Genomic DNA, 22,745 nt, shown 5'->3' with positions numbered 1-22,745 from the left:
ACCCTTTTTAGGATTTTTAAATTTCCATAATACTGAAAAATAAAAAAAATTTGAAAAAAGATTTAAAAAATTTTAAAAAAAAATATTAAAATTTTGGAAAATTATTTTTGCCAGATTTCAGTTGCTTTCACGTTATATCTTTATTGCTGAGATCTAAAGTTTTCAAGCCGAGATGCGAAATTGATATCTGGTTAATGGTTTATGATTCTCGTGGTGATTAAAAGCATTCATCTTTTCAAATTTTCAGTTGCCGGGTATCGTTTTGGTCATATGATTTAGCTGATGATAGATGGTTGCTATTCATGGTCCATGTTTCTATATCATTTAAAAAGTAATCATTTAAACATTAACTCCACAAGGCACTGGTCTATTAAATCTCTAAATCCATCTAGTGCTTATCATATCGTGTATCGTGTCTCCCACCCAACTGTTTGGCAGTTGGTCTTCACTATCTCGCAGGGTCTACCCCCCTTAGCCGCGGGAGACGGGCTTAAACGGAGGGATCGGGGATCAGAGTGACACCCCCCGGTCCGAGCGTTGTCGTGCCAATCTGCGCGACAACACAACTAAGAGAGGAAAGCAACACGCAGAGAGGGACGCAGAAATGGCAGCAGAATTGAAGTGAGGGAGATGGCTACGATGGGAAGAAGCTTGCGGAGATGCGTGGGAATGGTAGGAACTTGCTGCGTGAGGTAATGGAGAAAATGGATCGATGCATGAAGGTGAGGCGAGCTACGTGAGGGATTTTGGCAACGGGGAGAAAGGTTGCCAGACAGCATAAAAATTTTGAGATTTTCTATCAAAAGAAAAATTTTGACCTTGGGCAGCAGAGAAACTGAAACTGGTGGCCCAGAAACCCTTGAACAAATGATTTTCAGAAAATTTTAATAGAAATTTTGAATCGTGCTACTTCAGATTTGTGAATTGAACCCTTATAAAAATTTGCTGGATTTTCAAACCCTTGAACAACAAAAATGTGGACCTGCAAAAAAGTGGTTCTGAAGCAAATATTCTCGCTAGAGCTGATCCTGAGACCAGATCTTACCCTCTAGGGCCTAGATTTGGTTTCAAGATTGAATCTCACCTTCAGATCTGCAACCTGCAATGACAAAAACAAGCACCCAGAAATAAAATGCGCAAGAAACAAAACTAAAAAACCCTAAAACCAGCTAAATAATTACAGTATTCATAGTTTAAAGGCTCTAAATAGCCAGATTTGTCAGTATGACACAAAAATATTTTTTAAGATTTTGAATTTAAGATAAGGTGCTTCAGAAAACCCTTCATGCATCCGCAACAAAAATTCTAATGATAATCCCGGGATTAAAGCCAACTAGGCTCTTCAAAAAATGCAATCCGGGAGTTGGCTGGTTCTGTCGAGAACTTCCCTGAACGCACGGTAATTTAAAAAAAGGGTTTCCTGTACAGCTTAATTCAACCATTAACAAAGAGGGAGAAAACGATACTAAAATCCAGATCTAATGGAGATACCTGCCATCATATTCAGAAATTTAACTATCATTCAAACCCTAGCGACTAAACAAGATACTTGTGTTTAAAATCACTCTTCATAAAGCTATCATCAATGGCTGAAAATAAAATCATGCACAGAAATAAAACATCTTACAGCATTTCCAGAAGAGTAACACCATCAAGATTTCAACCCCAAAGTTTTTCTTTATTGCAAATGAAAAATGACTACAAGAGAGCTTTCTTTAGCACACGACTCTCAGATCGAATGATCTCAAATGACCCTTGACACCCTATTTAAAGGAAAATTTCCCCAACGACTAGTTCGAGTGATCCATGTCAAAATGATCTCGACCGTTGATGAGGATCAAAATCTCTTTTAATCTCATCCGTCGAAATTTTAAATGCATTTTAATATATTAAAAAATTAAATTCTTGCATTTATTTCCTCAAAACTTTGACTTATTATTATTTTATTATTTTATTTTATTTTTCAAATTTTTATTTATTTTTAATTTATTTTTAAATTTTATTTTATTTTATTTTTTATTTTTTAGTTATTTTTTATTTTTTTATTATTTTTATTGGACCCTCGAACTTAGCCTTTGGAAAAATCACCTAGGACCTAGGACTTATGAGGGGATAAAACATTTTCTAACCCTCAAGACACTTTACATCATGACTTTTACAATTTTACATCTCAAGGGGGAAAACCCATTTGACATAGACCCTCATAGACTACCCAGTCTTGCGACACAAATATAATCTAGCAGATCAAGCAATTTGTAATAACCTAACCAAATAATTAGGATTATTTCCAAATTACTTTTACATAGACTCGAAGCACACTAGGATTCCCCTAAGATTCTAATGACAAAATCCATTCCGGCTTTGGGGTTAGGCTGAAGGAAAACTCTGCCAACCATGGGTCGGTGAGACAAAAAACCTTCCGGAACGTAGATCATCATTAGAAGATTAGGTTTACCTAAGCAAATACATACATGACATAGATCTGCTAAGATTATTTACAATTTACACATGCAGACTAGGTTTACAACATAACATGATCGAGCTGATGATGACAGTCAAATGGCACGGACATATCGATCAAGCGCTATCCATTTTGCAAAAAAAGGGGGTGTACTGCTATGGGTAGTTGACACGTAGTGGTCAACACAGGGGATTGTTGATTATGGTTTGGATTATAGGTGGGGGAGATGGAGTGAGGTTGGCAGGTTACACAGATTCAGATTGGGCAGGGTGTGCTTCTGACAGGAAAAGCACTTCAGGGTGTTGCTTCAGATTGGGTTCAGCAGTTGTGTCGTGGTTCAGTCGAAAGCAAAAGTCAGTTTCTTTGAGCTCTTCTGAGGCTAAGTATATGGCTGCTAGCCAGGCTAGTTGTGAGGCCATTTGCCTTCACAAGTTGTTGTATGGCCTATTTGATCAGGAGTTGAGACCGACGGTTATTCACCGTGATAATCAGAGTTGCATTAAACTCACGGAGAATCCAGTGTTTCATGATAGGTCAAAACACATTGACATCTGATATCATTTCATCAGGGACTATGTTCAGAAGGGGGCAGTGAAGCTGCAGTATATATCGACAGATGAGCAGGTGGCTTTTGTTCTCACGAAGTCCTGGCCAAGAGGCAAGCATGTCCATTCCAGGGACAAGATGGGTGTGGTGAGAAACACTTTCCTTGGTAAGAGGGAGTGTTGATTTTTAATGTACCTTGGACAAGTGGTTTCCTATGGGTTAGTCTCTACCTAGGGAAAAGTGTCCAAAATAATTCTTTTCCTAAGTGTGACTTTATAAAGTGAAAGTGACTTTATAAGTGGTAAAGTCAATGTTAAATTATAAAGTGAAAAGTGACTTTAGATATAAAGTACAATGTGGGTACTTTATTTAATGGGTGAGTTAAAAAATAGAAAGTGAGAATTAAATGCACATTTATTCTCATCCCTTGATCTAAATGAATTTGAGCAATTAGATCTTAGGGTTGCCCAAAAGTCATTTAGGGAAACAAAATGGGGAAAATAAAAAAGAGACTGCATTCATTCTTCATGAGAGCAGATTGGAGAAAGGACACTAAGAGCTGGAGAAAAGTTCTGAAGGATAAATTTGTTGTAGCAAGATGAAGGAGAGATTTTTGGGCAAAGCTGGGCACGAAAATCAAGGCATAGAAGATAGCAGAAGGTATAGTACGAACAACATTTAATGTTGTGAGTTGCACACTGTTTGAAAGAAGTTTTTGAGCTTTTTTGAAAAATCCATACAGTCTGTATAGCGATACAGAAATCTGTACAAGCCGTACAGTACATTTTTTTCAGCTTCAAGTGGGCATAGAAATAGAGGCAAAGTGGGCATGGTTTTCAAGGTGTTTTGGGTTGAAGAGATAAGTTGTATTTTGCTGTTTTGTTTTGTCTGCAAATGTATTTTTCCTGAATTTGAAAGATAAATAAATTTGAAGATCTCTCTAACAAGTTTTCCTCGGAGAAGATTGAAGGGGTTTTGCCTAGGTCTATGTTGACCAAAAATCTGTGTGTATTTTTATGTGTTGCTGGTCTGTTTATGTCCATATTTATTTTTAGCATGTGTTGACAGTCCCTTGTGCTTTAATCTGAAAATTTCATTTCCAGAATTCTATATGTTGTATGTTTATGGGAAAGGGCATTTAACTGAATGGGAGTGATAAGGTGAAATTAAAGCTGGGTTGGGATTGTGGTAAACTTTTTAGTCATCAAATTTCAACATTAAATGACATAATTTGAAATGATTCTCCACCTTTACCTATCTTTTTGTGACAAATCGATTCACAATCAACAATTACTATAATGCAGGTTTAACATCATGTGTGCATCGTGTTTGATTTCTATTTGTCTTCATTTCTATTGGAACCCTGATTGACTGGTTATAATCATTTCAGCACGTGGTATTTTAATTTGACAATGCTCCCTTTTTGAAATGATATATCTTAACCATTGTATTTTGAAATGGCAGTGCCTCTGTTTTTATCGGATCCACCATTCATTGCCTTTTGATTTAGCAACACCTTTTACTTATATTGTTAAAATGAGCGCTTCCAAATTAAAAGGCAACGAAAATTAAAACTTGGTAGGATTTAGAACTTAGGACCCAAAGAGAGTTGATTTGAAAGAAATCTAGCATGTGATAACAACATCCTTTGGGGCAACCCGACTTAACCATGTATGAGGCTGACTTGAAGAGGGAGCTCTTTAAATTCAAATTTAAGTAAATTTTCCAAATTATTACTTATACCCAAATTTATTATCAAATAATAATGAGAGAGTGCCATGCCAGTTTGAATATATGAATAATAAATTTCCTGTATCCAATACAATTTCTTTCTTTGGGATTATTGGGCTTTTCTTTGGGGTAATAGGATTTTTCCTTTGGGAAATTCATACCGAAGTTGCCCTAGTGTTCAACAATATTGAGGTTCCATTTGGATTGTACGGTGTGGGTTGGAGATTTTACCATTTCTAATATACAATTTGAGCAGTAATAGGCCCCTCATCAGAGCACTTTACAATTTTTACCGAACATTAGTAATCATCTCATTGCCATGAAGGGCCTACATAGTTTGATGCTTTCAACTCTAGGGTTCATCGATTTCTGTCTCCAATGCATATTTATGTTTTAGATCTTTGGTTGCTTACTAATGGTAGTCATGGTGGTTGTATATGTTGCACCACAATTCATCTCCAAGTTTCTATTTGTATGTCATTACTATTGTGATCATTTTTTACTTATTTAAACTTGGTTTCCCACAATACATTGTTTTCAACATTTCCTGATTGACTCTCTTCCAATTGACACTGCCATGATTTTGCTGCATTGTTCAACAAAACCTAGTATGCCAATGTGTTTAACTTAACCATTATTCTTCTATTGGATATTGGCACATCAACACTTCCTTAAATTTTGTGTTCTCAAGCGTAGATGTTGATGGACTCATTACTTAGTTGCTAAGCCATAGGACATGTCCCTTAGGGTCTCGTGCCCTGCATTTCTCATGTCAGACACAATTTTCGTTGTGTTCTAAAATCATGACATGTTTTTGGACCGTGTCGAAAATGTGCCCTAGCGTATTTTGATTTTAGGACACATTTCCCATGAAAATCCCCAATTTAAAACATCGCGTCTTGGTTTTTTTATCATTTTTTTGTCTTTGTTTGTGAGGTATTCTAAAGTCCAGTGCGTTGTTTACATTTTCACATCTTTCTAGAGTTGAGACAACACTTTTCACCTTTTTCTTACATGGCTAATCGAACTCGCTTCGTCTTTTCTGAAGGTCACATACTAGTGTGAATCAACCTCAAACTAGCATGAATCAACCAAGTTCTATAATTATTTTATTTATAATTTAAATGAGTTTGGGTATGAATGAGTCTATTCAAGCCCAAAGAGCACAATACCTAGTGAGTCGCCATATGCACATGGCTTGATCTTGTTCCTTTTTTGTGTGGGTGTAAGCACAAAAAATAAGAATTGAAACAAAAAATATAGAGTTTGTACTATGTGGTGTTAATTTGACAGCTCAGGGACAAATGCCCTCCATTGGACAACCTTCCTCATCAATAAAAACCCCTACTAGCCCTTGGACGAATTTACTTTGGTCCAAGAAAAATATAATCTTTAAGGTGAAACCCACAAGTGCACAGAAGTTCAACTCAGCATAAAGGACAAATTGGGTCTCCTCCACCAGATATAAAGAGACCTCATGTCACATCACTTTGGAGCATCATCACATCTTCTCTCTCTCTTCATTTGACTGATTTGTACAAGTATGAAATAAGGAGGTCCAAGCTAACACATGCGAAGGGAAGGAGGCATTTTTTGATTTTTGCGTTGACTTTCTATTTGGGACAGTTTTGCCAGCCTTTGATCAATTTTGACTTGGTTTGACCGAATTTGGATCTGTTCTTGGAGTCCGAGTTGACTGCTCTTTTGACCAAGTTTTTATAGGCATTTTGACCCACATTGACTGCTCATTTGACCACGTTTTTATAGGCACTTTGACCGACATTGACAGTAGGTTTGCACCTAGGGTTTCTGTAGGTCAAAGTTTGACTTTGACCAGATTTGGAGGGACTATTTTAGAACTATTTTGACTAAATTTTGACCAGTATTCAAGGCCACACATTTTGATAGTTGACCGAGCTGATTTGGAGGAGGTTTGACTATTGATCATTGAATGGATAGGGCTGCTATAGCTGTTGTTGACTTTGATCAAAATTGAAAATTTGACTTGTTGACCAGATTTGACTTTTGGGCTCATCTCTTGGATATTGGCTAGTTGATTGTTGCATAAGTAAAAGATTTGGCTTTGACTCTTATTGATGAATTGGAACGTTGTATCTCTTTACTGATCATTTGATGACAATCTAATAGAAGAAGAATTTTGAAAGGGTTTTCCCCCTTCGTGGGGTTCTTCCTTGGTATTTGACCAAATCTTGTGTCTCTTGTTATTGCTCTTGGTTGTCTTCTATTGTATATTGGATTTAATGTTCTATCTACAATTACTTGCTGTCATTGGAAGATTGAATTTATTTGAAAAGTTATCAGTAATTGACAAAGAATTGGATAAGTGATTGTGGTAAGAATAGAACACTGGAAAATTAACATGTGAGAAGTTATGAACCTAAACCAACATGATAAGAAAGGTGTTCTTTGGGATTTGACTCTGCATTACTAAGCCCAACAAGAAAGGGGTTGTATAAGATCTAATTTTTATTGAGTATGTGGGAAGTTATGCACCCGAGTCAACATTGTTTGTTTACGAATTTAACTATACATCAATACTTTAAAACGAAAGGGTTTTTTATGAGATTTGATGTGGGAAGTTATGAACCTGAACCAACATGATAAAGAAGGGTTTTCTGAAGATGAGTCAACATTATATAACTTTGTATAGATTGGTTGTTATATAACTTTGTATTGATTGGTTGGTACAAAATGTTATATCATTGATGTAGTAAATTAATAAATTAACTAGTTTGAAAATTGAAAGATTGTAAATACCAAATTAGTAAATTAGTAAATAGATATCATCATGATTCATATCTGTAGACGTTTTAATTTCTAAAAAATATGGATCAGGACACTATATATATATATATATATATATATATATATGTTCCCCATGTCTTGTTTCCGGGGCCACCGTGTCTTGTGTAGAATACTCATATTTACGTGTCCTCCACATCCCGAGTGCTGTCATGTGACTTAGTTGATTTTCTTAATTTTGGGATTGTGACACTTTGCACTTTTGTGTCCCATATGATTCCTCATCTTCAAAATTATGGTCTTCCAAACTCTGAGTCCCACTTGTGGTCTACATCACCCTTTGCAAGTCCACACATTTATCTGCACTGGGCTGTTGTGTGTCTGCAATCAAATTCCACAGGTTGAACACTCTGAGTTCACAATTCTACATTACTGCATCTGCAAATCCTTGTTGCAGGTTTGCAAACAACTTTTTTGTGTTCCTTAACATTTGTATTTGCAATCCAACTTCCTGCTTTCATTGTTGATTCTGCATTGTCACTTGAACTTTGACACTCCAACTCTGTATGAAGGTTTTCCATACTGTTGATAGTAGATACCACGTTGCAAGTTGACACTCTGCATCAACACTTCTCTTCGAATGTTTCAACTTCTAGTAGTAATGCACATAAATTAGATTATTATTCAATGATAACAAAAATTAGATTGTTAGTCATGATAGTTATTATGACCTAAGGGTTGCATCCTTTACTATGGATGTGTCCCTTGGGCACTATATATGGAGTCTTCTTGACTATGTTTCAATCATCATGGGATCATTCATGCCTATTAAATATTATTTCTTTTCTTCAGAACATTATATTTATAGAATTTTGTTTCCTTCTTATGGCACAGCTCAGTGAATGAAATGTTTGGTTAATAATAGTGATATCAGAGTGGGGTTTTCCCCATTCCCCAAGTGTCAAAAGTTCTGGCAGGAGGAAATAACAATATAGGCTGGGAGGCCATCCATTTCCACTCTGCAAATTTCTCTCCACTCTTAATTTGGTTTTTGACTTGCTCCATTTTCATTATGCAAATTTCTGTCCACTGTTTGAGTTTGATGTATGATTGAAATGATAATTTAGCTCCAATTTCAAGATCAAAGATAAGGAAGGATTAGTAGTACAATATTTGTCAACCTCACTTTAAGTTCTAGCTTTTATTCCAATTTGTTTCCTTGGGAAAGACAATGTAGTCCATTTAGAGTGATGCATCCTATTTGACTTTTCAAAATAGTAGAACAACACTACGAAAATTCAACATTTTAAAAATTAATATATGATAAGAAATGGGATAGCTTTTGTTGTTGCTGACTTCATGTTTACTTCATGCAGGAAAAGGGTTCCGGACTTGCATCGTATGCATCTCAAACTTTGGATAGTTCTTTTAGTTGGAAGGTATTGTCTCTTCTTTGTTAGGCTTGAAACTCCTACATATCCATATATTCTGTTCATGTAGCCTAGGACACTCATTACTTATATTGTTAGTTTGTTTGATCGACATGAAAATACATGAATTTGTTTCCATTTTAGTTGATAGTGATTTAAACATTCTGAAGGTGGACATGTTAATGGGTTTCTTACCTTTTTTGTGAGGAATTGATCGATTTTATATCTATACTTCATTTTCATCAAAGGCTATACAAGAAACTAAAAAGTGGTTCGTCAATGTTTAATAACAAAAATGGTATTAAACTTGAGTGATGCTTATTTAATTATTACTAGAGAGTCATTACAAAGAAGAATAAATCTTATGGCCTGTTATTGCTTAAATTGTACGTTAGAATGGTAAAAGATCTAATCCACATTATACAATCCAAATGGAACCTCAGAATGTCATGTCCCCATGTTTATTTTTCTCTATAGTACAACTAGGGTGGATTTCCAGGGCTCAAGATGGCCAAGTCATGGGAGCAGGATTATGTCATCAGGGGTCTCAAGGGAGTTTTGAAGAGTTTTTATGGGATCCGATGGCATTCGCTTGGCATATTCCATCATTTGCACAACTTGCCTTTGTTCCGTTGCATTCCGACAACTTTTGTAAAACAAGATTATTATTGGGCCCGACTCAATTAATTATGCTTGAGGTGGCATTCTGAGAGGAATATTTGATGGAACATTTCAGTGTAATAGCTTGTTGGAATCAAAATGAGAAGATTTACAGGATGGGATGCTGAGGAGTCACTTTCAGTAGCCAGAGAGAGTATGGTGGGTGATTTACCATTTTCCCAGATTAAAAGTGACTTTAATTAGTCACTTAATTAATTAAAAATAAAAAGGGGAAAATGACTAATTGGGAAAAAAGGCTTAAAACAACTTAAGTAAATTAAAATTTAAAGGTCACATAGATGGAGTGTTAAGTTATGGTATGTTCTATGCTTATAACAGTTTACTTCTTTTTTCTTTTTATATTCCACCGAATAGCAATCACATGTACATAAAATAAAGTGCAGATAGAACATTAAACGATCGACAGAAAACAAGCAAAGACAAGAGACACAAGATGTGGCAGCTAGCTAGGGACAAACCCCACAATGTGTGGGGAAACCCTTTGATCAAATCTTCTTTTATCTTCAATAATTCAGCAGAGAGAAATAGTACAATAAATCTGATTCATATCAGCAGTAGCAAACCCTAGATCAGTAGCATCAGCATTAGCGGCTTCATTATCAAACTAGGGCAGACCATATCTCACAAACCGACAGTCGGATTGACTTCATTCCACCACCAAAAGTTTCAGCTTCCAGAGGAGGTTCAGATGAACCTACAACACAGTTCAGATGAGGAGATCTTCTAGGCCACGCAAGTCAATCTTTACTTCTGCAGTTGCAACTTCAGTTTCAGCAGTTTCCGGCTTCAAACTAGGGCAGTCGATATCTTGCAAACCGTTTGTCGGATTGACTTCATTCCACCACCAAAAGTTGCGGCTTTCAAAGGAGGTTCAGATGAACCTACAACGCAGTTCCAAAGAGGAGATCTTCTAGGCCACGCAAGTCAATCTTTACTTCTGCAGTTGCAGCTTCAAATTCAACAGCTTCCGGCTTCACATGTGTGAGAGAGAGACACCCATTTCAGTGTAGTAGAGAAGAGACTCATATCTACGCAGTAGAGAGAGAGAGAGATGTGATGAGATGAGTGAGTCCAAATGAGGAAAAGTCCTCTTATATTTATACACAACGTTGGTGGGTGAATAGATGCGACTGTTGGGCTTCTGAGCCTACATGAGTTGTAGGTCGGCTTGATAATAATTCCATAATCAAAATAAATTCATATCTCCATGAATACTTATCGGAATTGGATGATCTTTATATCAATCCTACACCTCTCGACGAGAGGAATCTAATAAAAATATTATTAGCCATGAATATGATGACCCACATGAAGTTTTGCCCTGGTTGCCAATTTTAACACTCCCTCTCAACCATGGAGAACTTCATCTGCAATCTGTCTATCGGTTGTTACTATTCATCCATCAAATGCACTGCCTTGTACAGCCTGACCCTTGCCCTGCTCTGCTCTATTTTGCCTATTTCGCCTTGTCTTGTTCTGCCCTGCACTGATCTGTACTGTTTTGTTATGTTCTGCTCTGCTCTTGCATTGTTCTGTTCTACTCTGCTTTTGTCCGAATTATGAAGAAGAAGAAATGATCAAGGATGTATCATACTGACTCAAAGTCAGTCTTAGAGTATGTACCACTGGTCCCAGACCAGTCTCAACCAACCCAAAGTCAGCGTCATAGTGAGTACAACTCCAATGGTCCCAAACCAATATCATCCTCCACTGACTCAAAGTCAGACTCAGAGTATGTACCACTGGTCCCAGACCAGTCTCAACCGACCCGAAGTCAGCGTCATAGTATGGTACAACTCCTACCACTGGTCCCAGACCAGTATCATTGATCCCAGATCAATGGAGGTCATCCTAGCGTAGGGAGTGCGGTAGTTACAACGATGCGCCCATCGGTACTACTATGGTCCCTAACTTCATTTCCCTGCTCATTGATCAGATGAGAGGTACTTCCCATGAGTCCCAGACTGCATGGGTAGGATGCCTCGACAAGAGAACTAATCAATCCTATCCTCAGAGGAGAACACATCAATCCTGCTACAATTGCCATGGAGAACACATCAATCCAGGCCTCACAGGAGAACACATCAATCCTGCTACAATTGCCATGGAGAACACATCAATCCAGGCTGCCATGGAGAACACATCAATCCAGGCCTCACAGGAGAACACATCAATCCTGCTACAATTGCCATGGAGAACACATCAATCCAGGCCTCACAGGAGAACACATCAATCCTGCTACAATCGCCATGGAGAACACATCAATCCAAGCCTCACAGGAGAACTAATCAACCTGCTACACAGGAGAGTGAATTATCCTGTTCCACAAGAGAGCGAATCATCTTGTCCCACAAGAGAGCGAATCATCTTGTTCCACAAGAGAGCTAATCATCTTGTTCCAGTGCGCACCACCAGGGGAGGGTGAGTCACCCTGTGGTCGTATGTTGCTCCAGTAAGAACCACAAGCTCTCAGAGCTCCTAGAGCTCAATGTATGCAACATGCAGGACCCTTGCACAAGGGTTTCTTGCCGACTCCAAGTCATTTGGGAAAATCACAGATTAGATCTTTCCTCAGGGCTTTGACAAGGTGTATCAACCTGTACATCATCTTAATGTGATGGAGCTTCCTTGCTCATCGACTTACCATATCCCAGATGATGTCTATCTGCTGGAGCAATTGACGAATACGGGATTCCTCAATAATCGAATCCCACCTCTGGTTGTTATAGAGAATCACAGTGGTATCCAATGTAAATCAAAACAGCTCACTGAAGAGCTTTCGCAACCAGACTGCCTCACACGAGGTTATGCTAGCAACAATATATCCTGCTTCGGCGGTGCTCAAAGCCACCGACTTCTGCTTCGTACTCATCCAGGATATCGAAGCAGATCCCAAGGTGAAACAGTACCCGAAAGTGCTCTTACGGTCCACCATACTGCCTGCCCAATCAACATCAGTATATCCAAGTAGTCTCACATCTCCGACAGTGTATCTTAATCCATGAGAGATTGTGTCCTGAAGACATCTCAGAAGATTCCTGGCATCAATTCAGTGAGGCTCAACCAAATATGAGCTCACAATGCTAACTGCAAAACATATGTTCGGACGGAGGTTCACCAAGAACATCAATGCGAATGAGTTTTTGAAACTCAGAGGCATTTCCAAAGTCTGGTCCGACATCACTACCATATAACTTCTAAAAGTTAAGATCCTCGAGGTAGTCACAGGCTTGCAGTCCATCATACCGAATCTTTCCAATATATTTACCACATATTTTCCTTGAGATAGGAAAATTTCCCTTGGCTTCTGCCACACTTCAAGTCCTTGGTCCTTCATTTCAAATTCAGAAGCCATCTCCCTCTTACATTTGTGAATGAGAGGGTTTGCACCTGTTAGAAAGAGGTCATCCACATACAACACCAGTATGAGAGGCTTGTCATCTTCAACCTTAAAGTAAAGGTTAGGATCAGCTTCACTCCTAGTGAATCCCAGCTTCATCAAGTAACTATCAATCCTCTCATACCATGCTCGGGGTGCTTGCTTCAGCCCATAAAGAGCCTTCTTCAACCTGCATACATGAGATTTTCAATTATAAATCTCAAATCCTTCGGGTTGCTCCACGTAGACCTCTTCTTTGATCAAACCGTGCAAGAACACAGTCTTGACATCCATCTGATGTAGGTTCCATCCTTGTGAAGTGGCAAGGGCTATGATCGAGCGGATGGTCGTATATCTGGCAACAGGTGCAAATATCTCATCATAGTCTATACCTTCCTTTTGGGAGAAACCTTGAGCAACAAAACGAGCCTTATACTTTTCCGTGCTTCCATCTGCTGCATGCTTTATCTTGTAAAGCCATTTGGAAGTAACAACAGTCTTGTCCTGGGGTCTGGGAACTACTTCCCAAACATCATTCTTTATGATAGACTCATTTTCTTCGGTCATAGCATCCTTCCATACTTGATGCTTGACGGCATCTGAGAATGGCGAAGGCTCATTTTGTATGATCGTGCTCATGATGGTTAGGTATCCTTGATACCTATTAGGTTTCTTACTTTCACGAAAGGTTCCTCAGGGTGCACCATGTCCTTCAGCATCATCAAGTAACCCCTTAAGCCATGAAGGCCTCTTCCTAGAAGAGGAAGTCTCATATGGAGGAGGATCAATCGGATCCATGGGTTCTTCTACATCAGGCATTGATTCATCATCCTTTTCTTTCGGTTCCCTGGTGTCGGCTTCTTGAGAGCTCCTCAAAGTCGGAAGATTGATCACCTTGCTGAGAGCCATATCTTCGTCAAAGGTGACATCATGACTAATTATGACTTCCCTTTGACCGGCTACATAGATTCTATAGGCTTTAGTATTTTCACCATAGCCTACGAAAATTCCATTTTTTTCCAGATGCTCCCAATTTATTTCTTTTCTCTTTCGGCACATGAAAGTATACAGGGCTTCCAAAAATTTTAAAATGAGAAACATCAGGTTTCTTACCGGTGAATTTTTCTTCAGGAGTCTTGGAACCCAATGCTTGATGAGGGCATCGATTTTGTACATATACGGCAGTGTTTGCAGCTTCAGCCCATAGAAACTTAGGAAGACTTTGATCATGTAGCATGGCCCGGATAGCTTCCATAATTGTGCGGTTCTTCCTTTCTGCCACACCATTTTGTTCAGGAGTATATGGTGTAGTAGTCTCCCTCTTGATGCCAGCCTCTTTACAAAAATCATGGAACTCATTAGATTCATATTCAGTCCCATTGTCAGTTCTTAAGATCTTGATCTTCTTTTCGGTTTGATTCTCGATTAGGGCTTTGAAGTGTCGGAACCAAGGGAACACTTCATCCTTCTTTTTCAAGAAGTATATCTAGGTCTTTCGAGAATGGTCATCTGTAAAAGTGAGATAATATGAGTATCCTCCCAAGGAGTTCACAGGCATCATACCTGATATGTCTGAGTGAACTAGTTGTAATATATCGGAGGTCTTGCTTTGACTTGAAGGGAATGGTCCCCTTTTGAGCTTTCCTTCGGTACATCCCGGACATACACCTTCTTTCTCTACTTGGAATTCAGGCATCCCTGTTACCATCTGTCTTACATCGGGTAGAGCTTTGTAATGAAGGTGGGCAAACCTCCGATGCCAAATTTCGGACTGAAGCGTTGTGTCACAAGACATGACTCCTAGCGGACTTCCACCGACTTGATATAAAGAATCAACTCGAAACCCAAGAGTGAAAGCATCTTTAACATTATTTTTCCATATGCGTACCTTACCATCGCTGAAGGTTACCTTATAGCCTTTGTCTTCCATTGCCGAGATGGATACCAGGTTCTTTTTGAGATCAGGTACATATAATACATCTTGTAAGTGAATCGTATTACCTTGATTCAGTTTAAGAGAAACATTGCCTACACCTTTCACTGGGTATTTCATGTCATCTCCAAGGACAATTTCCAGGTTAGTTTCTTTCTCTACCAGATTATAGAGTACTTCTTTGTAACCAGTGAAGTGTCTTGAGGCACCACTATCAATGAGCCAAATTCCCATTGAGTCCGAAGGAGCGGAGGTAGATAGAGCAGCTGGTAGATAATGTTCAGCCTGCTTATCGTCAACAATGTTAGATTCATACTTGGAATTTCTAGCCTTCTTGAATGGTTGCCCTCTTCCTTGATTTCCCGCATTCCTTTTTCCTTTGTTGTTGAGTTTTCCATTCCTTCGATTACCATGAGAGGGATTTTGATCATCGTCACGGTGAGAGTCCTTTCTATCAGGGCATTCCCTTGCATAGTGACCTGCTTTATTGCAAATGAAACATCGTCCTTTTCTTCCACCCTTAAATCCAGCCTTTCTTTTCGATTTAGACCCAGAATTATTTCTTTTCTTAGCATGAGAAGAAAAAGCAGGAGGAGGACCTTTAGGCAAGGGCATTTCCTGCTCTTCTACCCTTGTTTGTTCTTGAATGCATCTAGCCATTAATTCCTTGAAACTAGGAATTACATTATTGTTCAGAAGAGTAGTCCTGAACACATACCATTCAGATGGTAATCCTCCGAGAGTTGTGAGTGCCATTTCTCTGTCAGTAATGGTTTCCCCAATAGATAGGAGATCGTTCTTGATCTCGGTGATTCTTAAGAAGTATGCTTGCATACTTTCATATCTACCCTTATTGATTTCCCTCAACTTATTTCTAAGAAACAAAACTTGATTTGCATCATTAACTTTAAATAAACTCACCAGTCTGTCGTAGATTTCCTTGGAGGTGTCTAGATCAGAGATGTAGGCCACCAAGCGCTTGTCGATAGAGTCCCGGATGATCTTCTTTGTTTTGACTTCTCCATTTTTCCATTTGTTCCAGGCAGCAGCAGATGCATTTGATGAAGGCTCAACAATATTGCCTCTTACATGGTCCAGCACTCCTTGATCTTCAAGGGTTAGATCGATAGACATCTTCCATCCGTGATAGTCAGCTTTCTCACAGAGCTTGTCTTCAGCAGGAAAGAGTGTTGAGGACCCCATAGTTCTTTTAGGATAGCCTTGCCAATCTTCTCTTCAATGATTGCTCTTGCTCTTGCTCGGGCTTTGTCTTCACCTCAGCTCTGATACCATGTTAATTTATGGTATGTTCTATGCTTATAACAGTTTACTTCTTTTTTCTTATTATATTCCACCGAATAGCAATCACATGTACATAAAGTAAAGTGCAGATAGAACATTAAACGATCGACAGAAAACAAGCCAAGACAAGAGACACAAGATGTGGCGGCTAGCCAGGGACAAACCCCACAATGTGTGGGGAAACCCTTTGATAAAATCTTCTTTTATCTTCAATAATTTAGCAGAGAGAAATAGTACAATAAATCTGATTCATATCAGCAGTAGCAAACCCTAGATCAGTAGCATCAGCATTAGCGACTTCTTTATCAAACTAGGGCAGACCATATCTCACAAACCGACAGTCGGATTGACTTCATTCCACCACCAAAAGTTTCGGCTTCCAGAGGAGGTTCAGATGAACCTACAGCGCAGTTCAGATGAGAAGATCTTCTAGGCCACGCAAGTCAATCTTTACTTCTGCAGTTGCAGCTTCAGTTTCAGCAGTTTCCGGCTTCAAACTAGGGCAGTCGATATCTTGCAAACCGTTCGTCGGATTGACTTCATTCCACCACCAAAAGTTGCGGCTTTCAAAGGAGGTTCAAATGAACCTACAGCGCAGTTCCAAAGAGGAGATATTCTAGGCCACGCAAGTCAATCTTTACTTCTGCAGTTGCAGGTTCAAATTCAACAGCTTCCGGCTTCACATGTGTGAGAGAGAGAGACCCATTTCAGCGTAGTAGAGAAGAGACTCATATCTGCGCAGTAGAGAGAGAGAGATGTGATGAGATGAGTGAGTCCAAATGAGGAAAAGTCCTCTTATATTTATATACAACGTTGGTGGGTGAATAGATGCGACTGTTGGACTTCTGAGCCTACATGAGTTGTAGGTCGGCTTGATAATAATTCCATAATCAAAATAAATTCATATCTCCATGAATACTTATCGGAATTGGATGATCTTTATATCAATCCTACACCTCTCGACGAGAGGAATCTAATAAAAATATTATTAGCCATGAATAAGATGACCCACATGAAGTTTTGCCCTGGTTGCCAATTTTAACATGGAGTCAAGAGGGAGCTTCTAGAATAATAATAAAAGAATAAAAGAATATGTTTCTAGAGGCTTGGAGACCTATCTATGGAGTCTTTAAAAGGAGGAGAAGATCATTTGGGACATCTTTGGATTTGTGATATTTTCTTGTAGAGAGGTTTGGAGAACCAGGAGTTCTCAGCTTCAGTAGTAGCCCCATGACGAAAACCCTCGGGTGATTCAGTGAGAGTGGGTGAGAACCTATCTCTGCCCTCGGTGAATCCACTCAGAATTTGCATGTGATTTCAACATATCCGTATTTTGGAGGTCATTGTAGTGTTTTTGTTGATCTTTTGAGGGCATCATCTCAGCGATATCCCTGTTCCTTGTACCACTTATTTATATATGAATAAAATAAGGCTAAGTTCTTCTGCATGTTTGTCTTGTTAATCCTTCAATTGCAATTTGTATTTTCTAGTTTTGTCGTTAAATTTTTGGTTGAATGGGTGCAAATTGTTATTTAAATTGATGACTTAATTTTTTGAAGTAATTTTCTACAAAAGTTATATTTGGAACATTACACAAAAAGTCAGTCACTGTCACTTCAACGACCTAACTTTGCTCTCCTTTAGGCTCTAGGTCAAGGGAGGCTTCTTCAAAGGATCAATAGGGCTAAGGAATAAGGAATGAAGTGATATCACAAGTAACCCCAATTATTGAGTTAAGTTTGGGAGAGAAGAAAAAGTACGTGATAAAGGGATGTGAAGATCAGTGCCAATATCCAAGGGCTATGGAGTCAAGAGAAGCTCAATGATGAGAGGATATCAAGAAGAATAACCATCCTTTTGTCAGTTACTTGAACTAATGGATCAACGGATAGACTAGCATCTAGACGAGGAGTAATCTCTCTGCCAATTAGGGCAAACTGTAAAGCCAAAACCCCACTATAGAGGATTCCTCAATAGGATTTCCCTCAACCCAAGGAATGAACAACTCTCTGTGGTCAAAGTGAACAATTGACCGCATTTTGAATTTGACCACAACCGCACATGCGGGGGTTTGGCCATAGGGAAGTTTGACCAAGTTGTTGACCAACATTGACTTTTGATTTTTTACTAGTTTGACCAATGTTGACTAAATAGCGGTTTGACCAAGTTTGATTGGTATTTGACTTGCATTATTGGCACAAATTTCTAGAGAAATTTTTGATATGTAAACCTTTCTGGAAGGCAATTTCTGCTCAACAAAAGATTGTTAGGTATTCTCCCAAGGTTGGGTTTCGAAGATACAAATTTTGTGTCAATTGTGCATGGTTGTTTTACTATGATCTTTATTGTTTCCACTGCATTCACTATTGAGATTTTTTGTGTAATTATTCAATGATATCAGTGGCTTGAGAAATATTGTTTGAAAACATTAGGAAGTAATTGTCAAAGCAGAAAACTGTATTCTACTACAGTTGCCATAGAATTTCAACATGGCATCAGAGCTTTGTTGAAGATCAACCATTGATTTTAGCCTTAGATTACATTATTCAACAACTTATTTAGACTTCAGATCTCTGGTCAAGATGGTACCCAGTCTTAGAGTAGAAGACGGGTTGGATGGTGCTAAAAGTTTCAGATCTTGGAAGACCAAGATACTGCTTGTCTTGGATGAAAGTGAGATACAAAATTATGTGAAGGGAAGTGTCTCAGAACCTCAAGATGTTGAGGAGATCTTGATATATTCCATAAAGGACCCTTTGATTCCACATGTTGCTGAGTTAAAGATGTTAGTTTATATAAATCAGACAAGTGTTCTAGTCTCAAGTGTTTTAACTTAGAAAAATGGCTTGATTAATCAATATTAATTGAGGTAAATCAATTTTTCTATAGTGATTTTCTAGAAAATTCATTAGAAGAGGTCAAGATGATCTTAGCCATTGATTGAGATTATATCGTGGTCATTGATTCGTCAATGAGAGATTATAAACGAAAATCGATGGGCACTTGGAGAATAGATCAGTGAAAAATCAAGACACATATTTGCAGTGATAGCATAGGGACACCAACAACGGGTTTTAGCAAGAGAAATTGAGGAGACGACTACTGGAGAAATTCTTCACAAAGATTCTGATTTCTAAGAGAAAGGTAGAGGCCTAATTATTTTTGTAGAAGGCAAGGCGAGTTCAACAATGCAAATTACCATAGCACATTTCTAGAGGCAATGCGAATAGCTAGGATGGAATTTCCAGTTAAGAGTGCAAGTTGCAGGAAATTCATGTGATTACGGGAAGTGTAAATTCTTGTAGACAGATTACAAGAAAGGGAAGATTCCTGTAATTATAGGAAGTGCAAATTTTTGGGAGAGCAATTTGCAGGATAGCCAAGGGAATTGTTCGAAAGGGTCGATTTGACTTACACTGGGAGATTCCTAATTTCCCAGATTGATTTGGTCAGTTGCAGTGAAGAAGAAAATTACTGGAGCTTTGCTAGTATCAGGCATGTAGTTGATGTACTCTTTTAATTTGATAAAGAATAATAATCAAACCCTCATCTACTGCTTTGGTTTTTCCTTCAAGGTTTTTCCAAGGACATTTGTCCAAAAATTTCGGTGTTCATTATTTGTGTGTGCGCGCAATAATGTTCTCAGTTCCTATGGTTATTTATTTTAATTGAAGTTCAATAGTGTTTTATTCAGTATTTTCTGCAATTGATTGTAGAAGACAAATAATAAAGAGATAGGTGAATAATAACTAGAAAATTGCAACAGTAATTAAAATTTCACATGGTATCGTAGCAGATCTGAGGCATGAAGGAGGATCTGCGAAGGCACAGGAAGAGAAAGTTCAAGGGTTTTTGAACCTAGTTTCTATTCTCTAGTCTAGTTGGGTTTCTCTATACTTCCAAATTTTTAGAGATGGACGCAACTGGTTTGAGAGATTAGGATAAATTGGATGGAACCTCTAACTTTTGCATTTGGAAAGCCAAAATTTTGTTTTTATTGGACGAGTATGGACTGGAGGAGTATGCAGAGAATGCCATTGTCATACCAACAAATCCACAACAGTTGGAAACTTATAAAAAGGAGAATGCCAAAGCCAAGAGGAGTATCCTTGATGGAGTCATGGACCATATTGTCCTGCATATTGCAGAGAAAGACACAACGAAGCAGAGGTGGGATGTGATTGTAAATTTGTACTAGAATCCTACAAAAAATAGGAAATTAATCCTTAGAGATAAGATGGGACCATCAAGATGCAAAAGGGTGAAGACGTGGTTTCCTATCTTACCAGATTTCAACTTGCCAAAGCTGAATTGGTTGTAGTAGGAGATAAGCCAAATGATGGCAAGTTGGTGCGAATAACACTAAATGGGTTTTCTAAGGAATGGAGCATGTTCATCCAAGTGATCAATGGGAAAGATACACTTCTAGTATGGGATCACCTATGGAGTGGTTTCACTTAGGGGGAGCTCAGGCTCAACTTTGTTAATAGCAGTAGCAACAATAGTGGAAAATCTCCAAAGGTTGAGAAGGAACATGAGAACATAGCCCTAGCAGGAAAAGGGAAGGCGAAGAAAGGGCCCAACAAGGGATCAGGCCCAAAAGGAGAGAAGAAGAAGGCCTTGTTACTGCTCAAACTAGTAGGGGACCTAAGGGGAATCCCTAAAGGGCAAATGCTAAGAAAAGGGCAACAATTGGAGTCTAAACCCACTGTCACCTCAGTTAAGGCTCCATTCTATTTACAGATGTTCACTGATGGGAGGAGATCCGACATATATGGAGTCACTAATGAATGATAAGTTAATGGATATGGGTGACCTAGACCCTTTCTGAGAAGAATTTGAAGGATAGATCTTGCTTAGCAAGGTACTATGTATTTTAGGGAGAGGGGAAAAGGATTTGAGGGTTAGGTTTATGGGATAAGACTTGTGAAGGATTTTCCTAATCCCTAAAATCCTTGTTAGAATTGGTATCCTGGATGGTTCTTGAAAAATGGTCTTTCAAAGGAGCGGGACCACACAGGGCCAAGTGGACCCAGTCTAGAGTATGGGGAAAGAATGTAGCAACCGATGATATTCTTACACTAGATAAGGTGGGGATAGGATCAAAGAAAATTTTTCACTCAAAGATGTTTTGACCCGACGAGGTACTAGCCTTGGGGATGGCATGGCATGTTTTGATCACAGAGCTAGGGCTTGACTTTTCTCCCACCTCCATCGTTGAAATGTATTCAAAATTGGAGGAGAGCTAGAGGAAAGGCCAACGTAGAAGATCCTAGTAGATCGATTTTTTTTTATGGCTAGCTTGTCGGGAAATTGATTCCCTAGGTACGCCAATGTGGCTAGACCTAGGAGGAGGTGAAAGAATATGTTTTTTAGTGACCACCCTTGGTAGATCAATACCTTAATCTTTGGGAGAATGGAGTCTATGTTGAGTATGAGTAGGATTTCTTGGTGCCCAGTCAAGGAGGCCTCAAGATCACTTCGTTTTCCTTTTAGTTCAAGAAGAAGCAATCTTGCAGCTTTGATACTTCAATGTGCAAGAGGAATGGCTTGTCAAGGTCGGATTCATTGATAGAATTACTCCTAGGAGATTGCGCTCCTATTACATGGCCCATACATTGAGAGGTGCTATAATAGAGACAAATTCCACAATTTTAAGCAATAAATGCATGCAACAATTATCCCTAGAATAGGAAAAATCCCAATCCAACATATATTAAAAAACTAAACAAGAATAACATCAAAAGCATGTACTTACATGTAATGGAGTATATCCAACCATTGACAATTGACAATAAAGAAGCTCCAAGAGAAGATAAACCAATATCGACACATCAAAACTCATTCATAAAGCTCCAATTCATCCTCTAGAAAAAGTGCGAAAATATCAAGAGAGATAAGAGATCCAAACCAAAGTGATGATGTGAAATGATCTCACCTCACTTGTATTTATACACATCTAAAGAGTTCGAATTAGCCTCCTTGGCCTACATAAGGCCAAAAAATAAAATAATGTGTTAATAATACAACCTTTTGGTGACAAGCCCACCAAACTAGCTCATGAATGAAACGATAAGCCTCTCAAGGGGTCAAGTAATATTCTATGCATGTCGTGGGGCCCTCTAAGAGGCCTAATGAGGTGCATGGGTGCCATAACGAAGAGAAAGACCCTCAAAAGTAGTGGACAAGGGGGTGGCCCCTGGTAATAACCCGTGGTGCTCCATATGTCATCTCGAGGCACACAAACGTCCTCATGGGTCTCCAAACAAATAAAAAATGCCTGTAGGTCACCCTCAGGGGCTAGGATGATGGTGTAGGTGATGCTTCATCATCATGGAAGTCCTGGATCATCTGCCAAGTGTGTGGTGTAGATCTGGGGCCAACTGGGCATGATGGATCAAGTGCATCCTCCTCGTCCAATAAGTGAACCACAAGCAATCTTTGAATGGTTGTGGGGATCCATGGAGTGCAATCTGCTGCTGTGGAGGCCCATGGCTCTCAACGCTCACCCTACATGTG

At 38.8% G+C, this 22,745-nt stretch overlaps 1 protein-coding gene across 1 annotated transcript in view; it reads left to right on the top strand.

Annotated features, from left to right (window-relative positions):
* Positions 1-22,745, top strand: part of LOC149176074 (peroxisomal (S)-2-hydroxyacid oxidase GLO4-like) — a 394,542-nt gene that overhangs the window by 231,858 nt on the left and 139,939 nt on the right. Inside the window, exon 7 of the mRNA XM_089419844.1 lies at positions 8,878-8,940. Coding sequence (XP_089275970.1) covers positions 8,878-8,940 — 63 coding nt within the window. The remainder of the gene's footprint in view (positions 1-8,877; positions 8,941-22,745) is intronic.

This window comes from Pinus tabuliformis, chromosome 4_1, assembly GCF_031772625.1.
Source record: "Pinus tabuliformis cultivar Carrire ecotype Pingquan chromosome 4_1, CPIR1, whole genome shotgun sequence".
NCBI lineage: Eukaryota > Viridiplantae > Streptophyta > Pinopsida > Pinales > Pinaceae > Pinus > Pinus tabuliformis.
The sequence above is the reverse complement of the archived record's forward strand: the minus strand, read 5'-3'. Positions and strand labels throughout refer to the sequence as shown.